The sequence below is a fragment of the Daphnia magna genome, linkage group LG8, assembly GCF_020631705.1.
Source record: "Daphnia magna isolate NIES linkage group LG8, ASM2063170v1.1, whole genome shotgun sequence".
Classification (NCBI taxonomy): Eukaryota; Metazoa; Arthropoda; class Branchiopoda; order Diplostraca; family Daphniidae; genus Daphnia; species Daphnia magna.
In genome coordinates, this window is record NC_059189.1 from 8,824,318 (window position 1) to 8,841,874 (window position 17,557).

Genomic DNA, 17,557 nt, shown 5'->3' on the forward strand with positions numbered 1-17,557 from the left:
GTTTTGAGCTTAAAAATTATTTGGCATTGCCCAATATGCTCAACAGCCACGCCATGTAGAAAAGATAAGGCCATGTCCTGCTCCTGCCAAAGCTAGAACGAAAATTCAGACATCACCGGCCTTGAGTATGTAGACTGCCATGATCGATAAACGTAATTTTCGTATTTATTGGAGCTGTTCATAGAGAGCGAAACAGCTTTCTTTATTTGCAGTTGACGACGGCTTACCTTTGCAAAAAAATTAATTTCTCCTTTTCGTCGTTGTCTATATCGTCATGGCGGATAACGAGCAGAAAGCTGCACAACTGGTTGCCGAGGCTGAGAAGAAATTGAATTCTGGAAAGAGTTTTTTCGGATCCCTTTTTGGAGGGTAAGTCTTGCAACACCATTTCTTTCATGTCTCCCATCCAAGATATTTACTTTTTTTTCCAGTGGATCATCCAAAGTTGATGAAGCTATAGAATGCTACCAAAGAGCAGCAAATTTGTATAAAATGGCCAAAAAGTGGTCTCAAGCTGGTCAAGCTTTTTGTGAAGCAGCTGCTCTTCATCTTAAAGCTGCTGGACGTCATGATGCTGCCACAAATTATGTAGATGCAGGCAACTGCTATAAAAAATCTGAACCAAATGGTATCAATTTTGAAGTCTAAACATTTGATTTAATTCTTACTTAAATCTTAAATGATATAAATAGAGGCGGTTGCGTGCCTTCTCAAAGCTATCGAAATTTATACTGACATGGGAAGATTTTCCATTGCTGCTAAGCATCACCAAACTATTGCTGAGATTTATGAATCTGAACTGGCTGATCTTGATAGAGCTGTGCAACATTATGAACAAGCAGCTGATTATTTTAAAGGTTCTGTATGATGTATGAAAAAAGAGATGAAGTAATTGATTGAATAATGTTTTTAGGTGAGGAAAGTAACAGTTCTGCTAATAAATGCCTTTTGAAAGTGGCTCAGTATGCAGCACAGTTGGAAAATTACCAAAAGGCAATTCAGATTTACGAGCAAGTTGCATCAGCCTCCCTGGATAATTCACTGTTAAAGTACAGTGCCAAAGAATACTTCTTTCGGGCTGCTCTTTGCCACTTATGTATTGATTTGTTGAATGCCCAACATGCTGTGCAGCAATATGAGAATATGTATCCAGCCTTCCAGGTATGCAGTTAGTTTCTTAGTTTTAAAAGAAATCTAGGCTTACAGAATTCATGAACTCTATGAAATATTAATAAAGCAAACCTGTTTTTTTTATGAGAGTATAAGCCTTACTTTGCTTCTATTTGTATCAAAAAATTTGAAATGCAACTAATTATATTCAGGATTCGAGGGAGTGTAAGCTGATCAAGGCACTTATTGGTCACATGGAAGAACACAACGTAGATGGATTCACCGAGACAGTCAAAGATTACGACTCTATTTCACGGCTTGACCAATGGTACACGACTATGCTTTTGAGGATCAAGAAACAAATGGCCGAAACTCCTGATCTTTGCTAAGGAGTGACAGCCAAGGGAAAAGATGATCACGAGCCTATAGGTTAACCGTAGCTATTTTGCTGGTTCATGGCACACCTTTAATTCGGTACATGTATACATTAGAAGTCCCCATACACGATCATTCTGTTCTAATACGTTCGATTGTTTGGTTCCACACTGTTTTAGCGTCGTCGCAGAGTTGTACTCTTCTATGCGTTGCATTCCACATCTTTCACTTGGCTCTCTGTCGTATATCGTTCATTATAATTTTTTTTTCTTTTTGAATTCATTCTTGTCCGTTGTTTTCCTCCGTTATAGTGTACAGTATATGTTCAACATTGGACTTTACCTTGTTTTATAAATTTCCTATTACTATGCGGTATAGATATTATGTTGCTTTTATCCATTTATCTCCCTCCTTACGGGATTCTATTGTCATCAGCATAGCTGTCCCTTATTTGGCAGTTTCGTTTTAATTATTAGTATGGGGAAAAAAATCCTTAAAGCCCTTTTCTTCTTTCTTTTCCCCCACATCCTAAATAACTTGATATGCCTACAACCAATTTTTTTATGTGTGTATCGGTGTTCGTAGTTCAGAAAAATTTAATGCGGCGAAGTTCATGCCAAGTGTAACCTTTGTGATTTAAATCGCCAACTTTACCTACTCTGTATTTTATCAGAATTCTTAATCCACAAAAAATCGATGAATTCAGATTGCTACTCCCAGGTAAGTGTCGATTGCGAGATCAGTAGTGTTGTCATATCGAGAAGAATACGGATTATTTCCAAAGCGGGATTTTCGAATCTGAAATTACATTTACCAGTTCCCAAACAGACGTGTAGGCTAGGCACTCTACGTTTTATAAAAAAGGATAAAGAAACAGCCTTTGTTAAAGTAATCAAGTTCGGTTTTTTTTTCCTATCTGAAACCCGATATTGATACGGGTAAAACCATGTTGAGATGCGTAAGCCATGAATTTGGGATTTTTTGCCAAACAATACACAAACATCGACCGCGCGTGCAACTAACAATAAGCTATTTCCTAACATGAGATGGCGTTAGTGACAAGAAACAAAAAGTTTCTTTTGGGGTTTTCTTTAAATTATCGAAAGCAGAATAGATTCATCGCGTTATTTCAGCGTTTGTACAATCGGGATTCATTTGTTCTCCATTTTGTCATCATTGTTGTGCAAATCTATTAGGTGTGATTGGACGGTGTCTTAGGGTAAATTGTGTATCAGATGCATACACTCGACACTATAAATGCCATTTTTAGTACACGGCCGCCTTCAAGAAAACGTTACCTAAACGAAGCATTTAGTGGATCTCTTTCTTGTGCAAAATTTTGAATGAAGTTAAGAGTCAAGTCTCTAATAGACTTTCCAAGTAATGTTACTTTGGTGTTTTAACGGCAAACCCTCGCACAATTTCATTTGGACTTGTTCGCAGGAAATCGCACAACTAGAGGCATCCTGACGTAAAAAAGAAAGAACAATTATTTAAAGCGCGTATTGCTGCTCACACAATGCTGTCGTGCCAGATGTTAGATTGCCTGAATACAAATTGAAGGTTTTGTTGAAGGACGTCAGCTCCTTTTCAAGCAATTTTGCTCATGGTGCAAGAGCAAAGGTCTCTCCCTGTCCCCAATGATCTGCTGACCTGCAAAACTACCGTATTCTGTTCGCTTCCTTTGCTTTGATGATGCTGTAGCGTTACGTATTATTTTGTAAAACATGCAATTTTAAGCACACGCTACTTTATTTTTTTTTCTCTGCCAAATTTATTTTGGGAAAGCGCTGTACTATTTTGTTAACTTGGCGTTGTTACTAAGCTTTCTTGCGTCACGCATATCGATCCAACCGTACTTCGCAGTTGACTATCGATCTTTGGCTTACTTCCCAGAATTTTTCCTCTGTGGAGGGATATTCGTACGAAGTTTCAAAACAACACGTTTGGCTATCACGCATTGCTCTGTTAGGTGAGAACTTTGTTGACACACATGTTTTGATCATAAATGGATCACTGGATAGATTAGAAAAGACTTTAATAACCTGTAATTTGTTGGTATCTAAGTTCATAGAGGCATATATTGTTGTAAAAGTTTCGCTTCCCAACGCTTTAGTTCTTTACAACTTGGTATTAGTCGTGTTGTAAATTCATTCCTTGCACGACTTTGGAGTTAAAAATGTTCACCACCAAGGACATTTAAAATCTCCCGTGTACGTGGCGCAGCGTTTTCATGTGACGTAAACGCGGAAAAACATACGTACTCTTCTGGAAAAAAGGCGTGCACCTAATAACTGGATTGGTTGGCTGCCGATTTCAGCCTTTCGCTAGCTTTTGCCAACACAGGAGGCGGACTTGTTTAGGTCATTGGGTTTGAGATGACGTAACTGTATACAGACACATGCAGCGGATCTCTGGTCACGTTCTGCACTTCTACCATTCAGCCGATTTTCGCTATGCAATTCTGAAGCCAAAATAAATGGGTGGAGCTTATTTTTCAGCTCGGCGTTGCCTTCGGGCGCAATAGCAAAAGAACACACAAGGAGCAGTCCTGCCTCCCTCCCGCCTTTTCCCTTTCCTTTTCACTGTAACTTCGAACGTAAACAAACAACAAGATGGTGGGTTCACAGCGAACGTTGCCGAGCCATATAGGGAATTTTGCTAGCCACAGCTTTTTTTGCACAACCCCAACGTAAACGTCTTATTTTTCCATGTGACTTATTTCGAGCAATTTTTCAAACAGTAATTCATTTGCAAACTACACAGTCTGCTGGATGTATAACATTTTTATAGGAAACGTTGAATGGAATAAGTCGTTTGAAAGTTTCTGGTGAGGTGTTTTGAAAAATATAAAACTTGATAGTAAGGTTTTCCCGGAATCGAAGAAAGAAAAAGAATGTCTTCGCCTATCATTTGTATATCGCCTACAGCAATAATCTCGACATACACCAATGCACAATTGTAGGAAGAATCCAGCTTTTAAACGCAGCAAGTAGATTGTTTTTCATATCCCAAAATACAATTAGATTTAGATTTCCACTAAGACACAAAATTGTCGGTCTGACGTTTCTTAGTGACGATCCCTGCAGAGAACTTGCATTTTTACCATGCGTTGCATTCGTCAATGACAGTACGGAGGGTACAGTTCCAAAACTCTGTCGCCAGAGTATACTAGTGTCTATATTGAGCTAGAGACCTGCCTCCGGTCGACGTCATTGCGTTTCAAACGTGCCACAAGAAACCAAAAAAATTCTTTTTCCGTTATATTTTCATCACGTTTTTCTTACGGTGTGTGTATATTAACTGCGAAGAGGTTGTCAGTGTGTGTGCTGGTGTGCAGTTTATTCAGGAATATTGGGCGGGTATTTTTCTTTTCACAACTTGCATCTATCCCATACCCAAAGCTTCCCCTCCCCTTTCCTTACCGTTAGCACTATAGCTAAGGGCAGGGGCTGAACAGGCATCAGAGAACCACCAGCCGTCGAGTTGTATGCAAGTCATATTTTCCAGTCTCTTCAACTTTCCAAAACAATAATACACAGGTAAGAAGAAATTTGTGTTTATTTTTTGTAGGGTATTTCCCATAAATCGTATATTGTCTGTAGAATTGGTTTCATGAAGCATGGCGTACTAGTGATTGGCTGAATATAACGTAAACGTTTAGGAATTCAATGAGTTCTAGTAATGTTAGTCCACTTTTTATTTATATGGGCAAGAGTTTCTCTTCTTCAGAAGTAGGTCAACGATTAAAAATGTACGGTGTCTGTATTTCTCGTTCCTTTCTCTACTCGTAATCGTGTGGCCCAAAAATGGTTGACCTAACGTTCAACCTTTGTGAATGCATTTTGACTAATAGTATAGGGATATTAACAATTTTGACCAGTAAAAAAAATAACAAACAAATCTTGTTTTAGACAAATCAATGGCTGGTTTCCGTTTGCCGTGTCTGAAGTCTTTGGCAGTCAATGTGAGTGGTATTTCAGCTCGTGTTTCAGCCGGGTCTCAGCACCTAAAGCAGTTTAAGCGGCTTCAAAATGCAGTGCATCCTAGGCTTATGAGCAGCACCGCCTCTAGCGTCAACTTGTCCTCAGAGAGGATCAATGATAACGTCGTCTATTCACGCCATGAGGACTGTTTTATCCACACTCAAACGGTGGTACAGCGATTCTTCGACCAGGCTTCTCTATGGCCCAATCACACTGCCGTGGTATGTCATAAATATTCATTTACCTTACTTTAATTTTTTTTTAAACAAGTAACCGTGAATTGTTTATACAAACACAAACACGTTGGTCGTTCTTTTCAAGGGCAAAAACGATTCGAGGGTAAACAATTCATGGTCTCACCATTCTCAAGGGTAGATTTGGCAAACAAACAATTTAGGGCATTCTGCAACCTTGTGCACGTTGCCAACAATTCAACTCGGGAGTTGCACATGATGCACCATTGTTGATTGAATTGATATAACCTTAGTTGTCACCATGTTTCCGTCGTAATTGACATACATTCTTAATAAGCACCTATTGCGTGTTAATTTGTTTACAGGAATGTGGCATAACTGGACGGAAATATACTTACGACAAAGTACGCATGTTGGCCCGCCGTTTCGGTAGTTCATTGGTTCGGATGGGATTCAAGAAAGGTGAAGTATTGGGATTAGTCCTTCCAAACCTGCCAGAGTTTCCAATTACTTTGCTTGGAGCTGCTGGCGTGGGGATGCCTGTTACTACTGTCAATCCTATCTACACCGCCGAAGAAATAGCGCGCCAAATGCAAAATTCGGGTACTAGCGTGATTGTAACCATCCCACAAATGGCTGACACAATTCGTCAAGTGGCCAGTATGTGTCCAGAAGTTCGTCGCCTCATAGTCGTTGGTGGGCCCGAAGAAGGATTTGTGTCCCTATTAGAAATGTTTCAAGATTCTGGAGACCTGTTTGATGACAACATTGAGGTATTGCATTTTCCCTGTCTTCCCGGGGAATGTTGTATTAATTGTTTCTTCTTTCACAGATTGATCAGTTTGAAGACATCTTTGTCTTGCCCTATTCAAGGTAATTTTATTAAATTTTTCCCCCACTACATATTAACAGAACAATTTTTCAATTTAGCGGGACTACCGGTCTTCCAAAGGGAGTCATGCTCACCCATTCAAACGTGGGCAGCAACATTCAACAAGTTGTCCATCCTGGAACATCTAGACTTATACAAACAACGTCCAGTAAGAGTTTTTTTTTCTTGTTTTTTGTTAGTATTTTATTTTATTCGCTTATTCCGTCAGGTAACGTGACAGATTCCTTTCAAGAAGTCTATATATGCGTGCTTCCGTTCTTCCATATTTATGGAATGGCTGCTGTAATGCTGACGGGGTTGGACCATGGAGCCAAACTCGTGACTTTGCCGCGTTTTGAAAGCGAATCTTTCCTTAATTGCGTGTATCAACAACATGTAACGCTCTCCTTATTTTTTTTCATCACCTGTTTCTCTATAATTATCTTCGTAATGTTCTTGTAGCCAACTATGCTACAACTTGTACCTCCATTGGTCTCCTTCCTTGGTCATCGTCCTGACCTGAAATTGGAAGCCTTTCATCGATTGCACACAATATTTTGTGGTGCCGCCCCATTGGGCCCCGCTGCCGCCTCAAAGTTGATTGAGAGATTGGGAAAACACGATCTACTAATGCAAGAAGGTAAGCTCTAATTTACCGAATCTATTAAACCCAAACATTCAGTTTTTTTTTTTTTTTTTTTTTTTTTTTATTATAAGTAATTATGAAACACTAGGCTGTTTGTTTTGTAATAGACTAGCAAGGCGCCAGAATGATTGATTTGCATTAATCATTAAATAAAATTTTCTTTCTGTTTATTTTTACAGGTTATGGAATGACTGAATCATCTCCTGTCACCCATATGAGCCCTATTGTTAATAACAAAATTGGTTCATTCGGAGAGCCAGTTTCCCGCACCCGAGTTAAAGTGGTTGACCTAAATACGGGTGAATCTCTTGGACCGGGACAAGAAGGAGAGATGTGTGTTTTTGGTCCGCAGGTCATGAAAGGCTATTACAAAAACGTAAAAGCCACCGAAGAAACCATTGATAGCACAGGATGGCTTCATACCGGAGACATTGCTTACTATGACGAACAAAACCAGTTTTTTATTGTTGATCGCCTAAAAGAGCTCATTAAAGTTAAAGGACTACAGGTATGTTTTTTCTTTATGTTCCGCATCTACTTAAGACAAGTATTATACAGCCTCCGCTTCACTTTTTGCTTAGGTATCTCCCTCTGAACTCGAAGATGTTTTACGGCGCCATCCTGCCGTTTTGGATGTAGCGGTTATCGGTGTTCCCGATGACATTTCCGGAGAACTTCCTCGTGCTTACGTTGTGAAAAAAAGTGGTGCGGCGGCGTCAAAGGAGGACATTGCGGAATTCGTTGACGAGAAAGTTGCTCCTCACAAGCGGCTGAAGGGTGGAGTAGTTTTTATTGATTCTATTCCGAAAACGAGCACAGGCAAATTGTTACGCCGTGAATTGAAAAGCATGTTATTGTCTCAGATCTCATGAGGCTAACTCACGTTCGACAATATTTTTGCGTTTCAAAAGCTGATATAACCCTTTGAAAAACAAAAAAAAACAAAAACAAAAAAAAATGCCAATAATTCTAGGAAACGACGGTCGAGGTGGTCACTTAAAAAATTGGTTTTACTTTTACCTGTCCCCGGCAACATGTATAACTCAATTCTTAATTCCATTATGAAGCACCTAGTGCCTTAAAGTAACGACTGGTGAAGTGGATATTAGTTTTCACCTTCAATCAATTTGAAACTCCTGTAAACTGATAGTTTTGTCAAACGTATCATTTGCGACTGCATTTTATTCTTTCCTCTAAATTCTTGGTGCGTGCATAAATTACGCTATAATCGGGTGAGTGTGTCCTCGTACAATGTCAAATTGTTAATTCATGCAAATGCATATTCAATGCAACATTAAATCGTTATGTAATGTCACTGAATCGCACTATGGTATTGCTGTTGTGAACTTTGTTCTTGTCTGTAAAACATGTATGTGAAGGTTATAATTTTACTTCAAATCCAATTTTATTCGGAGAGTTAATTGTTAGATGCGATAATTAAATAACAATTATCCGTATTGTAGCTAATAATACATTGGGGTTTTGATGGTTTAAAAAATCCCGATAGGGATTGTATAAAAATACTATTCTCTGGTTTCCTGATCGTTATCCTCTAAAAAAATTTGAAAAAGTATATAAAGAAACTATCCTCTTGTTTCCCGAAATGCTTGAATCTATTGCCACGATAGGCTGTCATTGCATGATGGCAAAACTGCGAAGTTACCGATAGCCTTGGAGGGAAAAATCACACAGTATTATCAAAATTTGAACACTGATTTCGCTTAAGTTATTGGTTTCCTCGTCAAACCGGGGAGGTAATATCGGGCAGAATAAAATGCGGACGTGGACTGGACAAACTGCGGACTGGCCCGAAAATTTTGAAAGGCAGTCCGCAGTCCACGTATGATAGGGGATACAACATAGAGCATATACAGATGCATATACAGACATTTCGGCGGATGAAATGAAGGTAAAAAATTTGTTTTAATTTGAAAAGGTCTGTATGTCAAAAATATACTGTAAGTTTTAGGTGCAATGATCCAACCAAATTTCAAATATTATTTGTTTTATCGAACAGATTTTGCAGACAAATAGCAAATAGGTCTCTCATTTTGCTGCTTCTGATAGATGGAAAGATGGTCGCAAGTGGAGGAAACCTTGATTTGGACAGTTTCTGGTAAATATCATACCCATGAGGGCCAGGATAAAATGCGGAGGCGGACTGCGGACTTTCACCTGCGGACTGGCCCAAAATTTTTGACAGATTTTTCGTGGACTTGAGGATAAAATGCGGGCCGTTTCGTATATGGACCGTTTGAAAGTGTGGACCAGGCAGGATAAACTGCGGACTGGTATCTGCGGACTGCCCATACCCATTGATGCGGACATGCCCATTTAAATTTTAAATTTAAATTTCAAACTAAAGATATATAAAAAAATTAACACATAATGTATTATTCAAAATATGATAGTAAGAGACAGTTTAAATCACATGCTGGTTATTTCTTAGCTAGGTAATCTCTTGGTAAAACAATGAAAACAAGATTCCTTCGGTAATGTCCTTCGGGCAATTTTTTTGAAAAAAATTGTCTATAGACATGTAACGTGGGCCAAAGATAAACAGATTTTTGAACCAAGATTTCTAAATTTCAATCAATTTATAGTGTTTGCTTCTTTCTCCGTCTTGTCTTCTTTCACACTTACGAGTCATGACGTCACTGTTATCAAAATAATCGGTAATAACAAGCCAAGTCTTTCAACTTACACTTTTTAGCAGAAGCGTCAACTATTGGCGTCAATTATTGGACCAATAAACTAGTTTTGAATTAGAGAGTAATTGGCATTCAACTATAAAAAACTAATTTACAATTTACAGGAAGAGTAATCATTTATACCTTTATTATGAAGGGGAAAGCTGAATTGCAAGCTAAATCTGGAAGATCGCATTCCATGAAGTATGAAGAGTCACTACCATATATAATACTGCAATATGTCCAGTCCACATAAGATTTCATACGGAATCAAAACGCTTTCGTAATTTTTACCTAGCCAAAGAAAGAACACATATGAAAACTAGTAAAAAGCTGTCAAGAACTTTTGTTCATGGAAAAAAATGTATTGTCAAAAGTAAGCATCAATACAAATGTTTAAACAAACTTGCGCGAAATTATTTTGTTATATTGCTCCAAACCACCACCAGGTGCCTCTACGGTATATTTGAAGCACTTGCGGACAAAGCCTTGGCTCTTTTAAGTCACGACCAGCTCCTGTAACATAAATTAGTCCATGACCTTTTGTAATACTAGCTTATAAAAGACAATTTTTAGTTCAATCTAAAATAATTACAAAAGAACAGGAATTGAAAAAGACATGTTTACTTTGCAAACTAGATTGTGGAAACCTAGTTCGCAGTCGACCGCTAGATGGCGAATGGGTAGGGTTATTTTTGTTACGTTCCTGCACGAATTTTTATTGAGGGAAAACCGGTTGCCATATTATGGCCAAAAAAAACCGATTGCCGTAACCATCTCCTCTTATAACTCTGCCTCTACGAAAAAAAATTATAAAAAATGACACGTTATGTCGCGCCACCCAGCGGACATCGTATCAATAGCAGAACAGCTCTTGTTTTTGACACGACTTTCAGCATGTCAACTGTCAGTTTTTTCAAGCTTGTCACTACAGTTTTTGCCGTTCCCAACTAGAGAGATAGATTACAACATAATTTCCAAGAAAGTAGAAAGGTCATTCACATTTATTAGAAATTTGTGTGTGAAGATGGTAAGTTCCGAGTCTGGTATTTTGTTAAATTTCAAAATTGTCCAGAATCGGACAATCAATGGCTGCCAGCTTCCTATTGTAATTTCCATTCACTCGTGAGGCAATATTATAGGAAGAAAAAAGAGCGTGAATTAGGGTAAGTTATAATAGATAATTAATAATATTTAGATTTAAAAATTAATACTTATTTTTGTTTAAAGTAGAGCTAATGAAAATGCTGTGGCTCCAACTTCGCCAACTGCCCCCTATCCTTCTTCACCCATTCCCAGTTCACCTTCTCCGTCTCCATCATCTCCTTCTCCAGAATTTTCTCCTCTTCCTCGTCCAGTTTCTTCCTCTCCTTCTTCTTTTTCTTCATCTTCTTTACCACCACTTATTTCTCCGTCCCCTACTTCTCCGCCCCTAACTTCTCCGTCCCCAGCTTTTCCGTCCCCAACTACTCCGTCCCCAACTTCTCCATCCCCAGCTTTTCCGTCCCCAACTACTCCGTCCCAAGCTTTTTCGTCCCCAACTTCACCGTCCCCAACTTCACCAGCTCCAGGTCCAGCTCCAGGTCCAGGTCCATCTTCACCAGCTCTAGGTCCAGCTCCAGGTCCAGCCCCACCATCTGAAATTCCCAATCCAGAGAGAATACAAAAAAAAAAATAAATCAAAAAAGAAAAGAGTTAGGCATGTCGACAAAGTTGCCAAACACAGGATTTGCCACAACGTAAGTTAAGGTTTTTTTATATTTTTATTCTTAAAAACTTGATTTTTTTTAGTGTTTACAGAGGGGTCATATGGCAAATACTTGCCCTCATCCAAGATATCGGCCAGCAAATACAGATACAGAAAAATGTGGGAATTTTCAATTCCCACATTCTAATCAAAATGCTTTTTTATTTTGTCCTTGTCATTTCAGTAATTAATTGCAACAATTGTTTTGCGATTCATTTTATGTGATATAATCCAGAGAGATCTCGTTCGTTCAATGTAGTATTTGTCTTCCAATAAACAAGCAAGTGTTTCCGTTTTTCAAAAAACAGCAAAACAGCATTTAAATTCATTTAAACTGAAAACCGGGATTTTTTAGAAAAATCAGAAACCGGAATCGTTCCGGCAGTCATAGAACCCTGGTTCGTTCACGACAGGGGGGGGGGTCGTCTGTCTTTGTGCTAAATTTCGGAAATAGCAGTCAGAGCCTCCAGCGGGTGTGTGATAAGTGCACCAATCAGGAAATACGTTTGAAAACTTCAACAGCCAATCACAACAGTGATAAAGGAAACGAACAGAGCAGACGATACCAGAAAAATTGAAGCTCGAATAGAAACACTGAAATGGGCGTTGAATAATTCAGTTTCTCTCGATAGATGACTCTGATTTTAGTTTCCACCACTGTGCTCCGCCCCAAAAACGTCGAAATTTCAGACATTCAGACCAACGAAACGCGGTATAGGGATTCCTCTCAGCCTGGACCAACCAGGGTTCTATGACTCTGGTTCCGGGATTTTTTAAACGACAAAACCGGGAAAATGGCCAAAAGTAGTTGGCAACGCTGTTCGTAGTCTTTGTTACAGACTTTAACCAAGTAGGACTTCGACTCGGTGAGTTCTGAGTTCTAAAAAAGAAAGCAGACGAAAGATTCGTTACGTCGATTTAGGACGAAACACCGGGAAAGGCTTGTTTAGTTAGTATGACCAAAGAAACTGATATTGAAGAAGCAGATCCTGTTATAGCTAAATTACAGAAAACAGGTTGCTTAGAAAAACATTACGCCGTTTTGGTGAGTACCGCAGACTGCTTCTATATAGCCATGTTATGCACACATTGTACTGAAAAGTGCTTATTCTAGGAATGCTGGGACAAGCATAAAGACTGGAGGAAGTGCCAAGGAGAAGTCCACGACTTTAGGAATTGTATGACCATTTTTGACAAGACCAAATCTGCCTCAGAATCCAAATAAATGGAGTGGCCTCAGTACAACTATGCAATTGGGAGTTTTGCCTTTGGCATTGTGCTTGGTTTTGTTGCACCAAAGCTTAGATCTGCCATTCACAATAGGGTTTTAGTACATCTGAATCAACCAATCAAGATGGTCATTGTAGTTCGAAATAATTTGGGCATGGGTAAAGGTAAAATAGCCTCTCAATGTGCACATGCTGCAGTTCAGTGTTACAAGACTGCATTAAGGATGGACAATAGAACATTGAAAATATGGCTTGCTAGTGGTCAACCTAAAGTTGTTGTAAAAGTGGACACAGAAGAGGAATTGCTCTCAATTTCTGCATTGTCATCAAAAATTGGCCTCATTAATTGTCTCATCAGAGATGCTGGGAAGACACAATTAGAGCCAAGCACAACCACAGTACTAGGTATTGGACCTGGAAAGAAGCAAGATATTGATTCTGTCACTGGCCACTTGAAGTTACTTTAAATTGACAGAAATAAATTAGCGGACAAAAATCTAGTGTACTATTATTCCCATTAGGAAACAATATTTTGCTCAACAAAGCACGAAATGTATCACAGAAACGGTTGACGCGGCGACATGCGCACAAATTTGCGAGTCATAAAAGTTTCAATGTGTATGCTGATAGTCGTAGACAGATAACTCAAATATTGAAGCTCTGATTCAAACAGCGATACGTTGATTCGCAAGGTCATGAGTAGAAAACACGTCCGAATCGCTCAGGGATCTAGAATTCTTCCTAATGAACGGTGCTTGACGATTTTCAATATTATGAGGTGCTTCATCGAATTCCTCAAGCTCATCACCTAAATCGACTTGATTCGCTAACAAAAAGTACTGCTGCGACCTGCGAAAACATTTGTGGACAAAATGCGGAATTTAGGGTTTGGTTTGACAGAGAATGCAAGTGAGACCGAGTATCACAAAGACTGAAAAAATTAGATTACCGCGTGGGCCACAGAAGATGAGCCATTACTGCATAGGCTAAAAAATTTGCCGAATACACTATGCCCAACAACAGCTTCGTTCTCCAGAGAACTGGTACCTGAAGGGCAATCAGCGCCACAATTGGAAGATATATAAACCACTAGTTGATTTGGAAGGACAAAAAAAAAAAAAATTTAAATACGAATGAATTCAGTTTAAGGAGTTCCTGTTCCGGAGCCTCAAGAAATAAAAATATACACGTACCACCAAAGAAGCTGCTCCAAAGTGAAGAAAAAATTCCAATTTGCTTTTCTGATGCTCAAATGCCATTGTCGCTCTTAGGCAGAAGAGAAACCATGCCTAAGCGTTAAAACGGAATTCCAGGATTTGTAAGAATAATGATGAACATGAATAAGATATAAATTATTAGCTATATCCCAATTTGAGCTATATGTTCACGAACCATGATTCCTATACGTAAGATAAGCATTAGCCAACCCGGCCATGTTTGATATGCATCGATATCATCAATGACGTCCAACTCAGTCTGAAAACGTTATGAGAAAGTAAAATAAATATGACAAACCTGTGAAGCAGTAACGGTTACCAAATCCCACACATAGAGAAGAACATGAACAAGGCCATATAATGCCCAAACGGAAAACAGAAGAGTTATGTTCTTCAATTCTTTTCGGGTTATAGCCCATCCTTTGGCGAGAAGCAGCAGAAGGAGCATCAACAGGGTCTGCGAGCATATATCGAGTACCCCTCCTATTATGGCAGCAATTTCGACTCCTTTACCGTCGAAAGCAAATTTTAGACAATGAAACATATTCAGCAAAACACCACAAAGAGAGAATATGAGGCCGACTAAAGAGGGAAAAGTGAATGCAAAACTGTGAGTAGAAAAATTGTGTTTGTGTAGAAAACAAATTTTAAAGAAATATAACTAACCTGTAAAAAGTTTTGTAACAGGATGTTTTTGTCTCATAACAGCATAAACTTGCAGGGGTGTTAAAAACATATAGCAAGCAAGAAAAACCAAATAGATTTCAACAGTATCCTGATTGTCAAAGCTGAATTGGTATTCCAGAGGATTTTGATTTTTTGAGTAGGGATTCCCGTTTACTAGCCAGATATCATAATCCAAACTGAATTCTTCTTCTAATGGTTTCCATGAACAATTGGAATCTCTGTAACAAGCCACAAAACTAAGGTACCAGAAGCGAGGTTGACTAAGATCTTCAACATGGAAGCTGAACTGGAAGTTCTCAACAACATTTCTGGGATTGTCTTCATCAGGACAAAGCTTGCCATTTGGACATGGAATTTTTCGTAGTAGATCTTGTGACCCTCCATCATTACATTGTGAATCATATGCTACACTGTCAATTTTCTTAAACATAGCTGTACAAGCTGCAGCACGCTGGAGAACTGTGGAGTTTCCATAATACTCCAAAAAGTAACCTCTATCTAACACAGCCAGCGTGACATAAGAAGTTGTATCGAGTTGGGTGGTGATGTTTCCATAAATGTATCCCTGTGTAAGAACCATATGTTATTCACTTTTGTTTAAGATCATTAATTTTAGCGTAACACAATCTGCACTAACACATAATAGCAGTAATATAAACAACAGATTGGATGACAGTACGCATTTGGTTGACTTTCTCAGCTGTACCTGTGTTTCACTCCGATCCTTCAGGTTGGTTTTTTGAAAACCAAATTTGGCAAGAAATTGAAAAAAAGTTGTTGTTTTCCATGAACCTGAAAGGTGTAAGCTGAAACTAGGTGGGAAATCGAAAAACAGTAAGAGTGCTAAAAGAAAACATGCAGATCGGAAAGGATGGCGGCTAGCCATGTTTCCTTTAGTTTTCAATACAAAGAAACACACAAAAGGAAACTAGTTAACTCTTCACGGGCCTGTGTTTACAACTGCGGCACTTAACTTGAACTGCACCATGTCTTGATGCCACTAAGATTTTTCTTTTTTAAATTTAAATCTACAACCATCCATGAAAACTAAGACTCTTCAAAAAATCACTGCAAACAAGAGGGATAACTGTCCCGCGCTTCACGTGACAACACGGTTAACGACTAATTGTGTTCTATTCTTCGGGCCAGGATAAAATGCGGACGCGGACTGCGGACAGGAGAAACTGCGGACTTTTACCTGCGGACTGGCCCGAAATTTTTTACAGCGGTCCGCAGTTTCTCCACAGGGCAGCTGTCCGCAGTCCGCGTATTATACGGGGATACAGCATTCCATACAGACATGTGTGTAAGGCCGAAAATCGGTAAGTAAAGTCTTCATTTCATATTAGTATTGAACACTAAAATTTCATAACATATATTGCATCAAAATTTGACATTAGTTTTTTACAGGCATTGAATTCACTCTAGTCAAGACAAATCAACCTCATTTTTGTCACGCATTGGCTGTTGTTCGATAACTGTTGCTTTTAAAAAATATGTATGCATGCAACAATTCCAATGAAAAAAAAACTAAAAATGCGCACAGCTCTTAGCAGTTGACCATTTTATTAATTTTTTCCTCTAGGCCAAATCCATTATATTCTATTTTCTTTGATGCACAAAGCACAACTAAGAATTTGAATTAGACAACCGTAGCGCATATGTAAGTCGTCCTTCAGAAGGCGGCAGTGTGGTACCAAACTTTGCAAAGAAGTGGTACCACAAGGAATGTCTTCCAAAAAAACAGCATTTTGTCTTTCAGGAGTCTTAAAAAACCCCTTGGAAATTCCCCAAATGCCTTTTAAGTTTATTACATGTTTTATTTGCATTGTTGTACGAAGAGTTTACCTAGTTAAGAAGTAACCATGTGATATAAACTGTCCTTTACTTTCATATTTTGAATAATACATATGTTGACTTTTACATACTATTTTTAGTTTGAAATTTAATATTTGATATGGGCATGGAGTCCGCAGATACCAGTCCGCAGTTTATCATGCCCGGTCCGCACTTTCAATCGCTCCGTGTACGAAACGATCCGCATTTTATCCCAAAGTCCACGAAAAATCAGTCAAAAATTTTGGACAAGTCCGCAGGTAAAAGTCCGCAGTTTCTCCTGTCTGCAGTCCGCGTCCGCATTTTATCCTGGCCCCCCTGGGGACTGGCCCGAATTTTTGACAGATTTTTCGCGGATTTGGGGTAAAATACGGATCGTTTCGTACATGTATCGATTGATAGTGCGGACCAGGCAGGGTAAACAGCGGGCTGGTATTTTCGGACTTTATGCCCTTTACATCGGTATTAAAATTATTAAATATTAAAATAACAAACAAAAATTGTAATTAAAAGTCAACATATGTTTTATTGAAAATTCATGGTTCGTCTCTTCTAGCAGAAAAATTCCGTTTCCTGCAGATGTTAGTCTGCTACAAAGGAACGAGCCACGAGCAAAATACAGCCACTCACAAAACAATAATTAAATAAAAATAAACTAGATAGAATTCAGGCTAGAAAAAATTTTAAGAAATGAAGAATAATGAATAGCACACCCACTGTAATGAAGAAAAGGGGGGAAATCTAAATTGCAGTTACTAAAACTTATTTTTTAACGTGAAGGATTTGGTTAGAGCAGAGTCATAGAACCCTGATTGGTTCACGACATGGGGGGAATCGTCTGTCGTTGTGTCTAATTTCAGAAATAGCAGTCAGAGCCTCCAGCGGGTGTGTGATAAGTGCACCAATCAGGAAACATGTTTGAAAACTTCACAGCCAATCACAACAGTGATAAAGAAGAGCAGACGATAC

The 17,557-nt window shown here is 38.8% G+C and overlaps 4 protein-coding genes and 1 long non-coding RNA gene across 8 annotated transcripts; 3 read left to right on the forward strand and 2 right to left on the reverse strand.

The window, feature by feature from the left end:
• Nucleotides 1–131: 131 nt before the first annotated feature.
• LOC116929733 (alpha-soluble NSF attachment protein) lies at nt 132–2,111 on the forward strand. 2 transcript variants are annotated; one of them, XR_004398014.2, is made up of 6 exons: nt 132–369; nt 432–628; nt 693–857; nt 914–1,161; nt 1,323–1,584; nt 1,665–2,111. XR_004398014.2 is itself a non-coding variant. In XM_032937074.2 (5 exons), exons 1-5 carry the CDS (start codon nt 275–277, stop codon nt 1,497–1,499), a joined length of 882 nt encoding a protein of 293 aa, XP_032792965.1. In that variant the 5' UTR covers nt 133–274; the 3' UTR covers nt 1,500–2,111. The 2 variants fall into 2 exon arrangements, 1 of the variants encoding a protein (XP_032792965.1); XM_032937074.2 differs by having other exon boundaries at nt 133–369; nt 1,323–2,111.
• Nucleotides 2,112–4,183: 2,072 nt separating this feature from the next.
• Nucleotides 4,184–8,497, forward strand: LOC116929698 (4-coumarate--CoA ligase 3). Of its 2 annotated transcripts, XM_032937022.2 has the most exons (9): nt 4,251–5,027; nt 5,400–5,692; nt 6,031–6,438; nt 6,498–6,538; nt 6,596–6,705; nt 6,766–6,932; nt 6,999–7,176; nt 7,362–7,690; nt 7,764–8,497. In XM_032937022.2, the coding sequence occupies exons 2-9, from the start codon at nt 5,408–5,410 to the stop codon at nt 8,052–8,054; spliced, it is 1,809 nt and encodes a 602-aa protein (XP_032792913.1). In that variant the 5' UTR covers nt 4,251–5,027; nt 5,400–5,407; the 3' UTR covers nt 8,055–8,497. The 2 variants fall into 2 exon arrangements, with proteins under 2 accessions (XP_032792912.1, XP_032792913.1); XM_032937021.2 differs by having other exon boundaries at nt 4,184–5,027; nt 6,596–6,932.
• Nucleotides 8,442–11,333, reverse strand: LOC116929790. 2 transcript variants are annotated; one of them, XR_004398066.2, is made up of 2 exons: nt 10,017–11,333; nt 8,442–9,541 (listed from the first exon to the last, which is right to left on the reverse strand). It is a non-coding gene; the product is annotated as an uncharacterized LOC116929790 (long non-coding RNA). The 2 variants fall into 2 exon arrangements; XR_006650002.1 differs by having other exon boundaries at nt 8,442–9,936.
• Nucleotides 11,334–12,428: 1,095 nt separating this feature from the next.
• On the forward strand, nt 12,429–13,344 carry LOC116929755 (peptidyl-tRNA hydrolase 2, mitochondrial). Its single transcript, XM_032937100.2, has 2 exons — nt 12,429–12,664; nt 12,734–13,344. Exon 2 carries the CDS (start codon nt 12,845–12,847, stop codon nt 13,313–13,315), a length of 471 nt encoding a protein of 156 aa, XP_032792991.1. The 5' UTR covers nt 12,429–12,664; nt 12,734–12,844; the 3' UTR covers nt 13,316–13,344.
• LOC116929706 (integral membrane protein GPR180) lies at nt 13,331–15,886 on the reverse strand. Its single transcript, XM_032937035.2, has 7 exons — nt 15,459–15,886; nt 14,732–15,317; nt 14,385–14,647; nt 14,241–14,324; nt 14,042–14,137; nt 13,798–13,937; nt 13,331–13,697 (listed from the first exon to the last, which is right to left on the reverse strand). The coding sequence occupies exons 1-7, from the start codon at nt 15,636–15,638 to the stop codon at nt 13,514–13,516; spliced, it is 1,533 nt and encodes a 510-aa protein (XP_032792926.1). The 5' UTR covers nt 15,639–15,886; the 3' UTR covers nt 13,331–13,513.
• Between the last annotated feature and the right edge of the window lie 1,671 nt (nt 15,887–17,557).